This window comes from Daktulosphaira vitifoliae, unplaced genomic scaffold, assembly GCF_025091365.1.
Source record: "Daktulosphaira vitifoliae isolate Bord-2020 unplaced genomic scaffold, ASM2509136v1 Scaffold_3, whole genome shotgun sequence".
In the NCBI taxonomy this organism is placed as follows: Eukaryota; Metazoa; Arthropoda; class Insecta; order Hemiptera; family Phylloxeridae; genus Daktulosphaira; species Daktulosphaira vitifoliae.
Window position 1 is genome coordinate 40238373 of NW_026099574.1, and position 21726 is coordinate 40260098.

The following is a 21726-nucleotide window of genomic DNA, read 5'->3' on the forward strand; positions in this document are numbered from 1 at the left end:
GTGGATATTTCTGTTTATGTTATCAAATAACATTTTGATAAAAAATGTATATTTATATGAGTTGAAAAGTATCTAAATATTATTTATAAATGTGATAAAATAATCAAACAGTCATTTGTTTTATATAATAAAAAATTTAACACTTATGGCTAATATTATTTAAATATTTTTTGCAAAAGCCTTACCCGTCAGTAGTTTGTATTTCTACAGCCTGATCACAATCCTCACAGCTGTGTTGAGTTTCATGTTGCTGTTGCCACTTACTTCTAGAACTTTGACTTGTCTCTGAACCTACTCCAGAGTCATTACGTTCTATATCGACAGATGATTTTTTTCCAGGGATAGCTCCCGTATCGTGATGTATATGTCCGTATTCTTCACTAGATGAGTCACTACAGTTGGCTCCATTTCCACTATCCGACTCCGCAGCAGCAGTGACAGCTACTGTAGCAGAAACAATATCTTGTTCGTCTTCAAGAGTTGCAAATTTAGTATGTGGTATAGCATCTTGCAATGCATTACACCGTCTTTTAGCATCCACCAGGTAATTGATAATGTCATATTTAGTAGCACCTTCAAAAATAGAACGTGATGGAAGAGCAGCTGCCTCAAAATCACATCTCTCAGGGGGGGGACACGACGGCAAGGGCGGGGGTGTTTCTGGTATCTCCTCATATATAGGATCCGAATCGTTATACTGAAGACTAGCTTCGGTAGAAGAATATGAGACATCTTCTTTTGCTGAGGCATAACATGACTCTGATGAGTCATCCGTGTCTGATACTTCTATATGTTTGTGAATTTCTGACACTCTATATGGGTTTACTAATGGTCTATTACGATGCGTTCTATTAGGTCGTCCACAAATATGTGGTATCACATCCAACCTAGCTGCCTCAACAGGATCATAATTTAAATTAATAAATTCAGACATACCGTTAGACGACATTCCAAGAACGACATTACTCCTATAGTTGTTGGTCGTGGGCGACGATGCAACTTTAGTGGGTCCTATACTTATAGTCACTTTGTTATCAGACGAAGCGGCGTAGGCAGATCCACCCTCGCCAATAATAACTGATGTTTTGAGACGACCTGAAGTTGACGTATTTACTAATATAGAAGTTTTTTGTTCAGCTATTATCGACTGCGAATCATCGTTGGGTGGCGATACTTGTACAATAGTTTTAGTGCTACCACCATTACAATATAGTTCAGTAATTGAAGGATCAACTACAGTGCCTATATTTTCGGTTTTGACTTTTGAAGGTGGGGGTGGTGGTGGATTGGATGGCCTTTCAAACACTGATCTACTATCCGGTCTGTTCTTATGTCGCACGTGAATTCGCATAGTGTCATTAAAAACTGTAACCTCGTCTGGTGCTCCCATTGAGTTCGATCCATTACTGGAAGTCTGTCTATCACTAAGACTTCTCTTAAGCTTACGATCAACAAAAACCCCACCCGTTAGTAAATTCGCGATCTCATTATTTTCATCTTTCATACCATTTTGATAATCGTCTGAAAAATAAAAAGGTCAAATCAAAACTTATGCTTTACCCATTTTTAAAAAATACCAACATTAATAATTATTATTGGTATTTTCAGTTAGCCAAGAGAATAACGTTTAATGTAATAACCTGATTCATTATTTATTTCATAAATGATAAATGATGTAACATAGCTATAAAATTATTAACCTAATGTGAACAAAAACAAAACACACTAAAATACAATTTTATTTTAACAACCTTATTTTTCCTCAATTGTTAAAATTTTAAGCTTATCAATATAAACTAAAATGATATATTACGTATATCAATTTATTAGAGATTAGATTTTTTTTAATTAAAATTTTTCGAAACAAAACTTATTTTGATAATTATATAATAACTTACCTCGTTTCAACATTGTATAAAAGGGTAAATCACAAAAAGTTATTGTTATAATAGACATTGAGTATATTATTAGTCAATAATTTTTTTTTTTTTTGCTTGATTCAGTCCCACTAATTCAATTATTTTCCGATTAAAACAAATATTTCTAACGATTTCTTTTTTTTTTTTTTTTTTTTGACAGAAAATTTAAAGCTGTGTATAAAATTGTGTGTTCTTTGCAAACGCGATGTCAAAAACCAAATGCATCTAGAAGAGTTATACAATGTGTTTTATTTAAATTATTAAATCCATTTCAAAGAAACATTATTTTTATCGAATTTTAGAAAATTCTTAAAATATTAATATTATATGAGGTGTTACATAATTTTTCCCAACTGTTATATCACTTATATCAATATTTTAATCATTAACGATACGTAGTTTAAATAAAATTATCAGACATGTGAAAAAAACAATATATGCTTAGTTTCAATATAAATATTTATTTGTTTAAATATTTTAGTGGACGTTATTAATCGAAGTTCATTTAGTAATTATATTTTTTGTATAATCTTTCATAGATCATTAATAACATAAAAAACAATTTTTATATATAGATTTTTTCTGTATTGTGATCTATGTTCACTAACACCTTCATATAATATCGTCCAACAGCTAAATGAAAATAAATTTTTTTCATTCCACCAAAAAGCAGTTTTATTGTGCATATCAACGATATGTTATATAACTCATACAGACTCCCACAATTTCAGTCAGATTTTAGAAATCTGATATCACGTTTTTTTATAAATATTCAGTGACTACACATGAAATATAATTTATGAAATAAAAATAATTCGCCAAAATGACTAAAAATAATCGACCCAAAACCTAATTATAACGGTTCACTATATTACAGTTGTAATTTACTTAAAAAATCATTTACATAAAGTAAAAGTATATAAAGGTAGTAATCTACTTCCTAAACATAAATACGAGCATTGCATTGTTTTATTATTCTACATGAATCAAATTAATGTTAATTATTACCCTTTTTGATATCTTTCCGTTCTCGATCGTCGGCCTCGTTTGGTATTTCCTCAGCTGGCGAGGCCGCCAATTTGATATCAAATTGTACTTGTTTTTTAGTTTTTTTCTGTGGTATGAAAGAAGAAGAACACAAAGGATCCTCGTCAGTTGTGGACTCAATTAACGACCGTGTCGTTCTCACAGGACTTAAATCGTCCGTAGTAAGTGACACTGGCTTTTTTAATATCGATTTGATTTCTACATATGGTAAAGTACCAGCCGTTAGGGAATGCGACCGTTTGGCTGGGCCAGACACACTCCTTCCGGTCGGTTTACTTCGTCTACGAGGTGGCCTAACTGGTGATTGATCTTGCAATGATTCTGATTTTAGCGTTTTCTGCTTAACTTCAGATGTTGACACATGTGTAAAATGTGTCAATGCGTCTTCAGCTGAACCGTCATCATACCACACAGAAGATGTAGTTGTCGTATTTTTATCACTAGCTGACGATAATTTACCATCAAAAAGTCGCACCTACAAAACAATTATTTTTAGTATACTAATATTAGCATTAATATAGTATATTTAATATTAGCGAAAAATGAATTTAGGAAATTATTACTGTATGTCCGGCTATATTGATACCACCATTAACCCTGGTAGGAGATGTACATGTGACTTTCTTGGCGGCCAGACCTCTTTTATGAAACACACTATCTTGTATTTTATTCATAAACTTGTCTTTTAAAGACAATCGCTTGGGGGACTCATCTTCGTCATCTGGGGTTCGCAAAAGGTCGTACGGGTTAACATTGCACTCGAGTATCGATCGTCGACCACATCCCTCTCCTCCTCCCCCGGAGTCATCATAATCAGGTGAAGGAGTACGTGGTGAACAACTTCTATTGCGCATAAGGTCGCACTTGGCCGTGGCAGCTGACGTGGTCATTCTATTTTTACGGACACGATCATATGGATCTTCAGTGCAGGTCAAAGGTATAGGTCCTCCGATGACTAGAGCTGCTACAGCTTCTGGATCAAACTGTTCACGGCCTAAAAAAGTACTGCGTGATTTTTGGCCTCCATGTCCGACTGTACCGCGATCATAAAGCCATCCATCCGCGTACTTCATCGACTTAGATAAAGCACTGCCTGCTGAAATGCTTGCAAACTTATTATGGGTTCGATGATGAGGTCTATGATGATGATGATGGTGTCCAAACGGTTGTTGTTGGAACATCTCAAGAACTGCCACAGATGCAGCCATCTGAGTATCGGTAGACGTCAGATTACCGGACGTAGAAGATTTCACCGCGAACGGACCTAATGGTACTGTCATAGACTGGTACTCGTTAATAGAAGCCTGACGTAGAGCTGTTTCCAATTCCACAATCCCAGTTGGTTGATTGTCGTTGGTTAAATGTTGTCGCCGAAGTCGATTGTTGTTGTTCATTACCTGACCGCCAAACCGTGACTCTCATTTTACGGTATCAACCTAAAATAAGGTTAAGTATATCGATTAAAATTTATTTTACTAATAAACCATTTATTTATTATGAGGTAAGCGCCAAACTTCAGTTGATATTTCAATTGTGGCAAATAAATTTATTTTTAAATGACAACCGAGATACTCATCGCGTTGTATAACTCAATCAAACTTATTGCAAGAGACCTATTGATAACACGTATGTAAAAAAACATTCACATAATCTCCATTTCTAAGTGAAGAAAGCGAAATAAAATGGCTTTGTTCCAATCTGTTATACGATGTTAACGTGTGCACATAATCACAATAATATGTCGATCGAATATTGGCTCACAATAGATTACATACAGTGCGATCAAACAGCGCTGTTTTTTTATTATTGTTAATCCATTAAAATCACAAATCAAACAATAACTACCAATATAAAAGAAAATTTAAGAGATCCTATTGAATTAGAGATTCCAATTATTATTATTATTTCTGCGATGATCGTTATTTAGTATGACAAGCACACAAATATGAAAGTAGCGTTTCTAAAACATCTAATACATAAACAATACACACTAACAAATATATTTTAAGTTAAAGTCAGATTTCAACTATAATATAGGATTCTGTGTTACAGTTAAGTATATATTGAGTATATTTTTTGTTCCAACTATTTTAGTAGTATTGAATTATGAGAGGTATGCATGCTTAATATTGTACTAGTAACATCTTCTATATTCTGCACTACCTCAATCCAGTACACTTGTAATACTTAATGTACACAAAACTACTTATCATTGTTGTTTTTGATATCCTATAAATTATTCTGTTCGTTTGAGATAAATGTATATAATTTAGTAAATATAATATTAAACATTTTTGCGGTCTCGTATATCACTCGAATTCATATTACATAAAATTACAAAGTATAGCCCGTCTGATCTTTATGATGTATAGTACAACAGTAAATTTCAACTATAGAAAAAGAACTTTAATTGGCCAAGTAATTAATGGTGTGCTCTACGAGCCGTCTGCGTGTATTCAAACAGACTTTGTAAAATGTTCTTTCGATCGCCTCAATTTGATTGACCTAAGTAATGGAATGACTGGCGGCATAAAATGTGAACAAAAACAATTTGCACTTTTTTTTCTAGTCGGTCGTGTGCAATCCTACTATAATACATTGTAACTTGTTACAAGAATTAACATGTATGGGGTCATATCTATTGTACCGGTTTTGTAACGAATAACGGTTCGTCTTGTGGTGAAGTTGTAAGTCCACTATCAACTATCCACCGCCAATATAGTACACTATGTACTAGTTCAGTAAACAATTAAATATTATTTTCATTTTCCAATAAATTATACACAAATGATATTGATGTTCATTATAGAAAATTATAAAAGTAACAAATTTCGTATAAATTCTAAAACGAAGCCAAATATATTTCACGCTTAATACATTTAATACATTTAATGAAGTCTTTTTAAAGTAAAATATATTTTCAATTAACAATCATCGAATAAAATTTAATCTAGATTACTAAAATTTGAAAATTAGATACTCGTTAACAATTTATTAATATGCTTGGTTCAAAAAAAAAAACGTGGTGACAAAAAATATCAAAATTTAAATAGTATCTGACATGACTAGAAATTTAAACATTTACATTGGTCTAATGGAGGTTTTAAAAGTTTTAAACTGTTTACTTGTGTTTTAAACAGGGTTTAAAAAAATACATATTTTTTAACAACCCTTCTAGAAAAGTAGATAAATAAATTACTATATTGCAATGTAATGTCGAATAAAACGATTTTAACTTTTTTAAGTGAATATTTTTTATTTGATAAATAATTAAAAGCTATTAATTTACCTACTTTACTTTTAGATTTTAATTTTATCAATTACATGTAAATTTTACAGATAAAACAGCAAAAGAGAATATTCGAAAAAGTTATGATTTTAATTAAATTGATAATATACATTTAAAAAGGTTATATGGTGACACATATTAATTTGAATATAGTAACTGAAAAATAACGAATTTATTTACAAAGCATTATATATAATGGATAAGGGAGTTGTTACTATTATAACAAATTTTAGTTTTACCTGAATATTCTGATACTTGTTTACAAGTAATAACATTTTATAAATCTTAAATTAATAAAATTTTCTATAATATTGTACTTAAATAACTTTATTTAAATATATTAACTTTGAATATTAATTTAAAAACTAGTCATAATTTTTTGGAATTCACAAAATATAAAAAAAAAATTTCTTGTACAACATGATACTTGGTGATTACACTAGATTTTTTATAAAATTATAATATATTATTGGACATTTTTTTTCGTTTCCTTGAATAGTACTTCTCGATTTTTACGTGGCTAAATATCTGTTCAAGTCTATCCTTTATCGCTTATACGAGTATCAATACAGTTTTTTTTGTAATGAAAACATACATATTTAAATAGTTTTTATAATAGAAAATGACTGTTTGGTATCGACTTTTAAATTAAGTTATAAATATTTTATGGCTTGGTGAGAAGAGTTTCAGAAGTTGTCATCCACTAGTCATTTTCTTTACTAAATTATTTTCTAATACATAAGCTACTATAGTATGTTATGTATAAGGGATACTTACCAGTTAATACTAAATTTACTTAAATGTAATTAGAGTTTTAGTTAAATTAAAAAATAAATAAGAAGAAAAATTCAAAAAACATTTTTTTAATGCCGACTAGAAAACGTACTTTTTTATAATATATTTTATTACGATTTTTAACCTCATTTAAAATCAGGTTACCGACCGATCGAGTTAATTGTTTATGTTATCCTTATGAGACATCTATCTACTATTTGTAATATCATAACAACTACCAAGTGTGGTTGTCTTCACTGTTCTAATTAACGATAAAAACGGAAACAGGATGATGCACACAGCATGACCATTGATATCTCATCGGGAACGAAGATTGTAGACTGATTTATAAACGTTGTACTTGTATTTTGTTCTCAGTACTCAGTTAATGAAAACAAAACGCGTTGATCAACGATAATTCCATTTTGTCACCATTCATTAATCGACATTTCGTTTTACTATATATATATATATATATATTACTCGATTGGTTGTATTCTTGTGGCATATGCGTTTAACGGTAAAAAATCAAAAACAATTAACCACAATTAGCTACATGTAGTCATACAGTCGGTGAAGGCAACGAATCTAAAATTTAAATACCTTTTAGTCTGTAATTAAGTATTATTACACATTTTATATATTCAATACACAATTTTTGGCACAAAAACTGTACACAAAATCTGTGAAAACAGATGCCGTGAGAAATTAAAGCTGGGAATATTTAGCGGAGCAAGACTCCCATCTCAAAAAAATTATAATATTTAAACTGCTACAATATACAAACGTATAATTATTATTATATGCGATTAACACTTTTTTTATGGGTTTCATAGATGTCTTATACTGTTAGTTTCTTGGAATTAAATGTAAAACGTTTGATAATTGCTGCTACAAAATTCAGAAAATAATAAAACTAAGTAAAACCTTACCAAAAGAATACTTTAATGATTTAATAATACTAGGAAAATATTTTTATTAAAAGCGTAATAGACGCACAACTACTTATTATTTTAGTTTTATTATGAAATTAATAATAGCAGTACATGGGTTAGCGTTTAATAGAAGAGGTTGGCTAATACGAAACTAATCGAAATGAACCGAGATAATTGAACCCCACGAACAGTACCTTCAAATAAAAAATTATTTTGAACATTTTTATTTTGAAATTTTTGTTATTAGATTTTATCATTGAAATCTTGCACTGGATAAGAGAGGCAGGTAAACTCTCATAGATGCATTCTAATAAAAACATTAAAAATATGTAACACTTATACATCTAATTAACACATAAATAGTAATAATTAAAAATGTTCACATGGTCAAGTAGTATAGAATTTATTTTTTGCAACTATCATAAATGGAATTTCTCTCAATAAAAAAAATACGATTTGTTTTAAATATGTCTATGTACACAATAAGAAAATTAATCGTTTCCTATTCTCTTCTTCGTCATATTCCCACGAAGAATATTATTATTCGACGACTCTTTTAACTTAATATAAAAACTATTTTCTTCCACTTAGTATTTCAACTGTTAGACATGTATAGAAAATATATCAACATGTTTGTTAATATCCGATGTCTCGGAGTATAGTATCATATTTTTTTTTTTTTATATTTTACAACCTAATCGTGCGAATAAATATTCATTCGTGTACTTAAAAACTTAAATGCCTCTTGAAAAATGAATAGGTACTTCCCACGAATCACTAGCGGAAATAAAATTGTTCGCACATGGCACATTTGAAAATCCCATACACGTCCATCTAATGAATATTACAAACTATGAGATATCTTTATACCTGAACGCGTGTAAGAAAAAACCGTTAGACCCTCAAAAATCGCCTCACGACTTGATGATGGTCAATCAGTCCACTGTAGTTGGTTACCGTTTTAAATTTCCTCTTAGATAAATTTGCACTTAAATTATAGTTCATTGCAATCAAACAACCTTTCCTTCCATTCAACCGAACTGATAACTACCAGGTTATTTGCAGCGTGTCGTCGCCTAACGATTGTCCGACAGCTTATTCGTCTAAAATAATTATCTAGAACTGGTAAACTAAAAAAGCAAATATTTTTGCACCATTGACGATTTTTAACCGTCAACACAGAAATCGTCATAGCCATAGGCGTGTACACATGTCCAACTAAAGTGCAGCGACCGATAGGTATATTTTCCCTTTTAGACGACCGCTCAAAATGCATTGTAATATTTAAACGGTCATTACTGTATGATAAAATATTGTTCGTGGCAAAATTCGTGACCAAATAATAATCCGCTAAACGAAAGCCGTCCACGCTCAAAGAATATAAAGTATACTAATTGTCGTGAGAGTTAGAAATTGATTTAGAAGGGGACAAAGCACAAAATATAACAGCACACTCTAAAGATTTATAACAGCAATTATCCAACACCAATGTGTAATCATCTTACGAGCGTTCAAGTCTCCGAGTATAATGCGTTCATCGTTTTTACTATCATTAATATAAATTATATTGTTTAAAAATATTTTATGCACATAGTCGTGATAATGTTGCAAATATTATATACGTTTGAACATAAAAGACTGAACGTAATTAATAACGCATTGAATACTTAAAATTATTGTGTTTATTTACTGTTGAATCAACATAAATGTTGTGTTGAAATTTAAACATGTAGGTTAAAAACAATTGAAGTCCCACAATAGGATTTGAAAATCACCAAGACCTTCAAGCTATTGTTTCAAATATCGTACCTTAGTACTATTTAGGTTCTCGTTTCCTCGTTGCTACCTGAATCGATGTAACAATCTCCTAAAACAGACAACGAATGTGACATAATAATTAATTTGTTTCCCATTGGCCGTCAATGCGTTCCTCTTGTGACAAGATATAATTGAACATCGCGGAATGAGCAACAACGATTTATTGGATTCCTTGTGAACGATATAAAATCACATTACGCACACATTTTATCTATACACGCCCGTAAAGTCGCTTTGTAACTCTAAAAGGACGGCACATTATCTTAAATAAATGTAAAATTTATTCAACACGCGTCTGATAGCGTATAATGTCTAATTTGTGTTTGCGAGGTTACTACTGCTATTGCTATAGAATAAAGCCACAACAATATCAATCAAAATGAATTAAATTCGAATGTAGTCCACGCTTGGACGCTTTCGTTGCGCACACAGCGATCATTAGTTTATGAAACCCAAAAGTTATTAATGCAAACGCTTTCTGTAATTACAGTTGTACACTACCATCGTTTAATAGCAACAAAAAATCTTTTCAGGTTCATCAGAGTCAAATGCATTACAACATACATTGGCTATCCTACCAAACATTGCAGTTGAACGTAGAACCGCGTAATCGATAAACCAAAACGACATGTTTTTTTGGTTTATTATTATTGAAATATTCGTAAAACAAGTGTCATTGTATTTGGAAAGTATCGTTTGATTATTTTGCTTAGAGGTCAGCTCAAAACTGATTACAATCGTTGTATTTCTTAGATTCAGCGCAGTAACGTTAATAAAGAAATAATTATGGAATCATACATTGAAAAGTTCTAAGTGCGTACCAATTAACCTTGCACAGTATTTTGAAATTACATCATAATTTTTCTAGTGAGGATATTAATAATAGCAAGGTAAAAGAAAAACTGTACCTCCGTGATAATAACGTAATCAAATTAAACTAGTCGGTCACTCGTGTTTTTTACGGTTTTTTCATTAACTTTGGAGATAATTACTAAATCTAACTCAATCCCTCGGTAGCTAGACATAAATCATATCAACGATAAAACTACTAAAGTTATGAAAAGGCAACGTGACCCGGTCGCGTCGCCTCTGGCTCTGACATTTCGGATGTACGCAAAACAACTACTGTGGTCCAACACTTCCAAGGTCTTTGACCACCAATATAAGACCATAATGTTCTAGAAACGCGCCTATAATTTATCTCACGACCGAATTAAAACAGTTCAATGGACGTCCGGTATTAGTATTCAAAATGGTCGGCACGCCGATGTTCCTTATGAACACCATCCACGCAAAGCCGCTCGGACAGTGTAATAATCAAAACAATACCGGCACAATATTTTAGTCAAACAAAACTGAGAGACATATCATAGAGATAAATTATAACTGCACATTCTATGCAAAGAAATAATAATACAAAGTCTTGGTCATCATTTATTTGAATTCATTATTACACTATGGTACAAGTTATTCAGGAAGTGATAATGACTTTAGCCCACATCATGTTTAACTTAAAATACTGTAAGTTATTAGTCTCGTGCATATTGTAGAAAAAGCGAGGTGTGTATTATCCGTATTCAATGATAATTGATATTAAAATCGAATGCGAAGATGTTACTTGCATAATATGTGATTTCGATGTATATAATACATTATAAAGTTATACAACGCGTAAACCAACTATAAAGGTCAGTTTGCTTAAAACTATTATTCAGATACGTCAGGAAGTTTGAATTTTTTGCGGCAAGTTAAAAGTCAACAATAAGCATAGGAAACATATTATTAAATAAATAGTGACCCCATCACACACAATAAACCTTACACGTTTAAATGAAATAAAGTTTCATATCGCGGCGAAAGTCTATTTATTTATTATTTATGGTCTGTCTTTTTGCACTAGGCAGTGGACTATTTTTTTATGTCTATAAATTCAATTTACTGTCGGTATAATATTTTTATTATCTATAGATAAGTGTCAATACGAATGGGAAAATCATGTTATTCTAATTCCTACGGTAGTATACATTAAGTACACACGCCTACCACATCTGAAGTTCATGAATAGTATTTCGTACACATGCTCTACATTATCTAGTCCATACATAATAATTACTACAGTATGGACTTTCACGCAAGTTTTTGCAGTTTAACTAGTCCAAAGAAATACATCAATTAGCATTTCATTGTGATTTGCCACATTTTAAGTGAATCATCACCAAATAACGATCAGATATTGACTGAAGCACAAGGTTCATTTGGAACAAAACGATGGAGTTGCTACTCACAATAAATATTAATAATAAATACCAAAATGGGTTTACAAGTTAAATGTTATTACGATAATTGCCCAGTTATTATTTTTTTTTCGTAGTAAGGTAATTATCGTCAATATCTATTAGTACAACCCCAGGGAATACAAAAATAACAAAAAGAATCATAATAACACCGTCTAGCGCGTTCCATAAATCTGTAAACGAGTATTGAACGCACGAGGCCACTGTTTTCAAATTCAATACATTTAAGATTTAAGGCGTACTATCTCTCTCTCTCTACATATATATATGTTGATAAATCGTATTTCGAGTGATTCAGTAACAATGAAAGAGACGATTGTTGCGTGGGCGGTTATAAAGACACATTAACATATTACATGAGTGGAATACATCAGTTTGTATGAACTGTAGCAGTGTCAAGGAAGGCCGGACTTTCCCTGGAAATATGCTCAGAAATACGTCATACTTAAAACTACAAATCAAATAGATCTCATGTCTGTATTATCACTTATACACAAACACTTTCTGTGACCATCCAATATATTAAATTATCTTTAAAATGCAATTGCCAAGAGTTTGATTTTTAAGAAAACCACAACGTTCAACAAAATTTGGTTTAAAATCTTTTAAAAATTTCATATTATAATGCGGGTCAATTGAATTTTACGGTGAAAATACGGTTTCAATTATCTTATATTTTGTCCATAATATAGACATTATCTAAAAAAAAAAAACTATTAAAGCTCAGTCCAAAAAAAAAATTTTTAGTCTATAGCTAGTAATGCGGAAACCCGAATCTATGCAAAATAATCTAACTTCACTCAAAGTCTCTCGTACATTTATATTTTTATGTTAAATATAAATTCGAGACTCAAAACTAAGATAAAGAAAAACTAAATCAACAATGTTCTAGAGAAAAAAAATAACTCTTGCGAGAAAGTCAACACAATAATTTTATTATTAAGTGAAATATTATCTCCAATAGTTTAGTTCAGCCATTATACGAAAAAAATGATAAATAAAAATCTTCTTATCTTGTACCGTGTGTTACATCTCTTCAATATTATGCCCTAGAGATTTAAGAGATCCGACGTGTAATCGTAATACATATCGTATCGTACACATCGACTCGTAGCATGATTTAGGCTTAAAAAACAATTGAAGAAAACATTACAGCATTTTGGTATTGTTTTATCTGTACAGTGAGAAAAATTCATTCGCTTCTTTTACATTTTCGTAATGTTTTCATTGCCACTCGTGTGAACTTAACGTTAGTATTATTATCTTCGCGTTTTCTAAAATTATGCGTTTACTAACGGATGCTATTATATTACATATGAACTTACAAAACGGTATTTCTGTACTTTAACATTCCACAGTATATATGTTTACAGTAATCTCATTATGACATCCCCCCCTATACAAATAAACGTTAAAAAAACAACATTATTACATATTACTCACTATTTAAAAACAGTTATTTGTTGCACACTTTTTGCAGCAGACAAACCGGTCGACTGATGACATTTTACTTTGACCCATTAGCATAATAAAACAGTTTTCTTGATACTATATTGTTATTATCTAGATAATTAATTGATGACAAGAGAAATTTAAAAAAAAACCGAGAGCCTACATTGTCTATAATATCAAGTTTTCGTGAGTGTTAAACCAAATAATATATTTCAACAAATAATAACAATAATTTCCCAAGACAATTAATTTCTATAATACTACTTAAATAATAAGATTCTACATTTTAAATTCAAAATGGATTTATTGAAAACAAAAACTCCTATAATTTATATAAAATCGCAAATATGAAAATAAAACATTTTAAAGTTGTCTAGGTTTCTTTTTTATAAGGTGTGTTAACCCCTGGTGGGCAGTGACATATTCTAACAATTAAGCATAATTTATTGTATTATAATAATTTTGAAAAAATCTTTAGATGGTATAGAGAAAAATAATCTATTCAACATATCACTACTGGTTTGAAAATTATTAAAATATTTTTAGATTTACAGTCGATAATTAAATCTATAACATTATGAGTTATTGATTCAATTAATATTGAATTTTTAACACTGCTAATGTAGAGAATAATTTTAAAATAAACATATTACTAATATAAGGTAAATTGCTCAAATTTATTATTCGCGAGATTATTGAATAATTTTTTGTGTAATTGAATTATTAATACATTTTTAACAATATACTCCGATAAGCATAATAAATTTCGTAGATTTTAGTATTAGTCCAACAAGCAACAAATTTATTTCTAATGAAGTATAAATAAATTAACAATGTTAATGTAAATCAACGATGAGCCGTTATTAACATATAATACTAATAACGGAGCTCTTGGTCGTGATTTAGTGCCTACTTGACTTCACAGTAGCGTAGTTTTTTTGTGGTCGCAAAGATTTGTTACATATTAAATATAAATGTAGAGATGTATTGTTTGTAATTCAAATCGTGCACCTAGGATTGTTGGAGTATAATCTGCTAACGTGTATAAGAGATTTTCTATGGTTTACCGTTTAATGAATCGGATTCTTGTACTCGTATTTGCAACTGCGGGAGTAAAAAATTCGATAGAATCCTTACGCAACGAAACGTATAAAAATACACCAGACAGTCGACATCCAACGCCGTCGTAGCTCTTGTTGTGATTACACAATTCTTTCGACTCGGATGGTATTAGTTCAGTAGTCAGAACATCTTTACCGAGTACGCCTTGACACTCAATAATAAGTTCTGTCAGTGTAATACTACAACGCGAATAATGCAAATCTTTTGGCATTAGTCTCACAAACACCTGCCTTCTATAATTAAGTGCAATCGAGGAGTACTGAATCAAGTAAATCCATCATTATACCATCTAAAAAAATTAAATCAGCATGCAAATACCTGAAACCAAGTCCAAGTACGTCTTATAGACCCATTACCAAGTAAATAACAACTAAACGTTTCGCTAAAAAAAAAACACAGTTATTAAAAACAAACGAACATTAAACTACTGATAGACCGACTAATGTCGCATTGAACAAAGTTGATAGATCAGAAGTCCAAAAAATGTATTTATTTTAATCGGTAGACTATTATGAATGATAATTCTTCCTTACCACGTTATAGTCATCTCGTTGTTTATCGTTTCCTAGTAGCGATACGATATGTGCAGTTGTGTAATAAAGATAAGAAGAGTGATAAAAATCATGTGTACAGTGATTCAACAGATCATACAAATATTTGATAATAGGACCCATGCGAGCGCTGTATGATGATAAAACCATAAATCGATTTTTTTACCGAGTGGATTTCTTACAATAAATGTTAAGCTCATATTAGTACCGGTAACAAAATTAATTCAATCGACCAAATCCAACCTAGTTGTACTCAAAATTAAGTTGCGTTTTAGTATTTACTGTAACTTTGGCAACACATGTGCACAATAACAGAATTGGCCTATTAAACGAACGACGCCGAATAAGATGATGGTGGTAGAAATAGACATAAGTAAACAAATTACAAAACGTTGACTATATAATTGACCAATTTAGCGCTTATACTTATAAATATGTGCATAAATATAAGGTCGAAAGTAAAAACTATGTATACCAGACCTACGCACCGTTAAGTTATATATAATTTGTTTTGTCACAGACGCCAGTGGTTATTGTGAAATGTTTTGCGAAATGTCAAATAACAAAATTTACCCGTTTGTATTTTTCTGTGGTCGGCAGTACTATTGGAAAACAGTACAATGTGCTTTTCGTATGTCAAATCATTCAAGTCTTTTCTTTTACTTTAAAATGTAAACATTTTTTTTTAATTTGCAGATTTTGCACGCAATCAAGTAATTTGAGTTTGAAGAATGTATACGAATGCCTTAATATTTATAATTATCTACCCACAATACCAAAACAATGAGCTAACCATTAATTATATTAGTTGTGATAAACACAATAAATCTAAAAATTGTAAAGATACGGCTGAAGTAACAGGTGTTCTACGGAAATGCATAACAACCATGATCGATGTGTGAGTTAAAAATATAGTAAAAGAGTGTCTATGTCATAAGAAATACAGAGAGGAAGAAAATATGCATTGTGATAATTCATACTAATTACACGTATGTGCTCCCGAAAGCAATTATCCGTATAATCAATACATAATAGAAATAATGATATTTTCTTATTTACGATTACTTTCTTTATTCTCCCGAGAGATTACACACGTTGACGGCCATTTCCCTAGACATTGTTTCGGGTTCCCTTCTCAGACTTATACACTATTAGTATTCTATTTTATATCTCTGGTAGTCGCAGAGTTGGTCGTCTAAACATTTTGATAAGGCGGCTTAACACATTTCTGAATGTATATTTTAGTGGAGCGAACTTTTACGATTTTACACAAACATTCGTAATTTATGTGTTTTTCATTTTCAATAACAACAATTATAATTTTCATTTTAAATTGTCGATTCCTACGCTGTGAAATCTAAACTCCTACATGGAAACCGTTTGAAAAAATCCTATTGAATAAGAGGAGGTGTTACAATGACATCCGTCATTATAAAAACAATCGTGATTTGGACAAAAACGTGAGACTTTCAATAAATTTTTATATTTTTTTATGAAACAAAAATGAGTAACTTTAAACTCGGTAAATTTTACTACTGCTGTGGGAGTTGACAGGACGACTATGATTTATTATTGTAATTATAATTAGTACTACGAAATATATTGTAAATAACTTGATGATTTTCTAAAAAAAATTAGTGATTCTTCTTTTAATCTCTTCATTTGATTAATATTTTCTATTGATTTCACCTTCACTTTCAAAGCGAATGGCTATACAAGTAGGCAGTTCATTAATTAATACATAACAATTCAGTACTAAGCTATTAAGATGATTTTGAACTCTCATGCAGTAAATCAATAAGGAGCTTCAAATAGTACAATAAGCACTACATTCGAGAAAAGAAAATCGTCACATCTTAACTGTATTGTTTAGAAAGTGTATCGAACGCGGATATTGGTCATAATCGATTTTCGTTGTTCTCAAGGTGATATTACTGAACAGTAACAATGTATTATTATTTTTTAAGTTCAAAATTGACCGGTTGTTTTTTCCTTTAAAAATTATTCAGATGTCTTTCTTGTTCAATCGTCTTCGAAAGCGCATAATATCTCTTAATCTAGCAACAAATAAAAGCTAAACTACTGAAAACATTTTCAACGATCAAATAGATTATAATAAAATTATGCAAAAAATGGAAATAAAATATAATGTGCTAATAATTTAGGGAAGATAAATGAAATAACGAAAGATTTCTAGTTGTTCGTTACTTGTCCATTCATCTCTACATTTACATACAAGTATCGCCTTGTAATAATTTAATTGAGAAATCATCTGCATTTCTACTTGAAATTGTTGCAAAACTAGTGCAAATAATAAAATAATCGTTTGTATATTTAAATCAGAACTGAACAGCAATATAATTTGTAATGTATAGTCTGCGAAATGATAAGTTGCTGATTAGATTTAAAACAAATAAATCATGTTCGTTGACGGAATAATCAAGTTGCTTAAAAAACAAAAGTAGCGACAAATACATTTTTCATTTCTAGTAATTATACTTACTTAATAATTTTACTAAGATTTCATTTCTGCATTATAAATCTGTATTATTTATCAAAAACTTTATTTCTCAATAGAGATACCCTTATTGTATTTATATAATTTTACATTCCTAACGAATTTCAGCGATTCGACACTCTGATATAGTTCAATAAGCTCATACCTATTCATTAGCTCTTTCAAGAATAACTTTTACTTTTTTATCGTCCCAACTTCTAAAACAAATCTACAGGCAAATACAATTCATGTGAGCCAACTCTAAAAGTGGGTAAACCAGCTGTTTTTTTCTCACAAAATAAGTGAAATATATTACCGATTTCATTTGTTATTAAATTTAAAGCTTCTAATCATTTGTTTTTTTTTTTTAATAATATAATATCAATTGGTTTCTTCTTTTTCAAAATAACAATAAAATATTTTTTCGATTAATTCAATTTTTTGGAATTTCTAGTAAAAATAAATTAAATAACAATTGTCCTTTAAATAATTTTCTTGTAATATAGAAACAACTGTATGTTAGTTAAAAATTAGTTTTACTTGATTTATTTAAAAGCTATCGTTTTTTTTAAATTTATAACGATTTGATATTCTATGTCCCCAAATATTTGAAATATCAAATGATTATCTTATATTGTATACAACAAAGTGATATACCAGTTACACAATATTAACAATTATTTACATAATTAATCTAGATTTTTACCCAATGAAAACAATACGTTTCTTAATTTTAATTAATAAACAAATAATTTCATTGTTTTGTTAAAAATTGGTTAATTAATCACTAGGTGACATCCGTAGAGTATTGTAATCAACAATCATTTGTTGGTTTTTTTAATAAGTTTATATAACTTTCATTTTTAATTAATATCGTCAACTTTGAATAGTTATGTTATTGAAATTTGTTGAATCATTGTGTCCGTTATTGTAACCAAATAAACAAATTAAATACAAAAACATAAAATATAATTAACAATATTAAGAAATTATCAGGATTAATTTGACGTTTAATCACGAAGTTATGGTTCCTAACTTGAAATAAACTAAAAATAATTTCTAATGTGACCATAATGCCTACAGCGTACCATGTTAAAATTACTTAATAGGAGAAAATGAAAGATACGACAAAAATTATAACAAGACCGAAGCTTCCTGTTAATATGTTCCATCGTTAAACTGGACATAACACAAGGAGAATATTAATTAGATAAATATTTCGGTTTACAATCAGTACTTGAATCAATGCTAATTTATTTTTTCTAAATCGTAAACAATACATTTTTGCCATACAAGTAAATACCAACATGTATACAATGAAAAAATATACATCTCGAACAGAACACATGAAATTAATAGAAATAATTAATTTTATATTAGCTCGCAATAATTACACATCAAGTGTTTACATTGTCATGAGCCATTCGAACTAGATAAAAGCTAAGTCTAACCACAATTAATCATGTTTCGTGTATAAATGTCAACTAAGTAAAAAACATTTGGTGGCATTATACCAAAATGTTAACACCAGAAACAGATACAACAGTATTTTTATGCACTTATTAAACAGTATAAAGAATAAAAATTTGTTTAAAGAAAATTATACGGTAGACGGGTGAAGCATAAATATGATAATAATTATGTGCATGTAACGCGATAATTGTATGCGATAATATGTTATCATCTGTTCTTTTTCGACTACTGAATGGATTTAACAGTTATTCGTAAATGGACAGATTATCAAAAGTATAAATTATGAATCTCTCCTCCGTCCACGATGATAATCGATAATAACGATAATGAAATAACAACAAAAAATGCCAAAACTCGCGTAGAAAGCGAAAGTATATTTTGCAACCTCAGGCCAATACCAACCCGATCGCTGAACGCCACGAAAGTTTTATTAGAACAAACGTAAGTAGTGCTCGAGATTACTATTTATTAGTAGCAGTCGACAGGTTTACAATAAAACCGTATATTATTGTTGTTCATATATTATTATAATGACTATTTTTTTTTTCAAACGTTCGGATGATAACAAACACACAGACGTCGTGCAATCACACACAGGCGTTTGATGAACGACCGCGAGAAGTCGAACCCAAATACCGGTCTGGGTCGGGCTGACACAAATTATGCCCTGTGGTGTTCGCCCGCACCTTCGGGGTAAGTGTACATACGCACTTTCTTTTTCAAGTTCACGACGAAAGAGAGAGTGGTCGCATCGGATTGGGTAGATATTATTTTTATTAATTTTTATCGCTTGATAATAACACGGTGGATTTGCTTCCAACTGAAACAACGGTACTTGATGGATAAGCGTCTAATTAATAACGTTCATTTTTCATAACAAACGAAACGTTTTGACTGATATTTGCCCCTGCAGCCATTTTGTAATGCATAACGCCTTTACCACACGATCGACTGACGTTTTCACCCAACTGCGCTCGTTAAATAACACTAGTAACGTGCAATACAAAACAGAGGTAAGAACGAAAATGAACACAATGCACAAATAATAAAACAAATGCAACTTCACTCTTTTAGAACGCCCGAGTTCTATGCGATTGATAATTATGCAGAACGATCACAAAGTTTTCCCTTAACCGCCAATATATAACGTATACAAAATTCCATCAAGGCCTGCGGTCGTTCCTCCGCACAGCAACAAAAAACTACACGACAAAAAGACATTGAAAACGTGCGCTGTCCAAGTTAAATTATATAAACTCGAAACACATGATGTGTTTGTACATGTTGTACTACGATGAAAACACCTTTCTTTTAGTCGATTGCTCGCGACAAAGTACCAATAATATCTTACAGTTCAACATTGTGTTTTAATACATTATAATATTATGTATGATATAACACTGTTTGCTGCGATTTGTAAACATTTAACGAGGTAAGGCATCTCATTTAACGCCGTTTACATTTCATCAAGCCGCATTAGAATTTGCTAATTTTTTAGTCTGAGTATTCTCAAGGAGATGTTGTGACGGGATAGAATTTCAAATTCTACCTTGAACTATACCGTGTAACAAATTCGCCAAGTCATCAAACAGTCAGATGGTTCCAATACAAGTGTTTATTACTCGATTTCTATAAAATCTTAATTACATTCGCATTAACAAGCTAAATCATTCATCAATAATTATTTAATTACCAGTAGCTAATGTAAAATGTTGATTCAACGATAGCGACGATTATATCAGTATTTAATTTTAAATTTGTAATTACTAGATTGATTACTGTATTATTAAGGTGCCAATTTTCAATTAATTACTGCCATCGATATCTAACAGACAATGATAAATCATTTAGCTGGCAACGGACTTCAATTACTGATGGTAATATTATAAAAACAAGGTATCGTATCATGTATCCTACTTTAAACGACTGGGAGTATTCAAAACCGTTTTATTAATTACACAGTTTGATTCAGTTAATTATCATTAGATTTTCAGAAATAATTTTAAAATATGATGGTTATACGACTATATAATTAGTTTTATATAATTAGACGATTGCGCGAATCGTCCTTACATTCAGCATCCAAACAAGCAATCAAAAATATTTTGAATTGAAGAGACAAACCATCATCAAACGGGTCCTTACTAATAACACTCATTACTGACGATATTACTAGTTTTTCTAGTTCACATTGCCATTGAACTAGAATATGTTTTTATATTGATTTGTTAATGTATTTAAACCAGTTTGCGACTGAAACAGCATCAACTTAATAACTTGACGTTGAATCAAGTTCACTGCAACAGTGTTAATTAATCGACATTAAAGTCCTCCTGGAACGAGATACGAATAAATAAAGGGGTTGAAAAAAGCTCACGAGAAAAAAATTTGAAATGAGTCCCATCATATAGGAATATAAATATTTTTAATTTATAGTTACTTGTATTTAAATATGATTATATTATGGTATATTGAATAGTTTTCATAAAAATTTCATTTCACTATCAAGTGGTATATTTTCACTATGAAAAATGATTATATAAATTATTATCATT

The 21726-nt window shown here is 30.4% G+C and overlaps 1 protein-coding gene across 3 annotated transcripts in view; it reads right to left on the reverse strand.

Moving 5' to 3' along the window:
• The window catches only part of LOC126903181 (uncharacterized), a 67382-nt gene that overhangs the window by 4231 nt on the left and 41425 nt on the right, over window positions 1-21726 (reverse strand). For all 3 annotated transcript variants that reach the window (XM_050681228.1, XM_050681227.1, XM_050681229.1), the window contains 3 exons: window positions 3530-4402; window positions 2928-3441; window positions 186-1521 (listed from right to left, as the gene is read on the reverse strand). In XM_050681228.1, coding sequence (XP_050537185.1) covers window positions 186-1521; window positions 2928-3441; window positions 3530-4360 — 2681 coding nt within the window. In that variant the 5' untranslated portion in view covers window positions 4361-4402. The remainder of the gene's footprint in view (window positions 1-185; window positions 1522-2927; window positions 3442-3529; window positions 4403-21726) is intronic.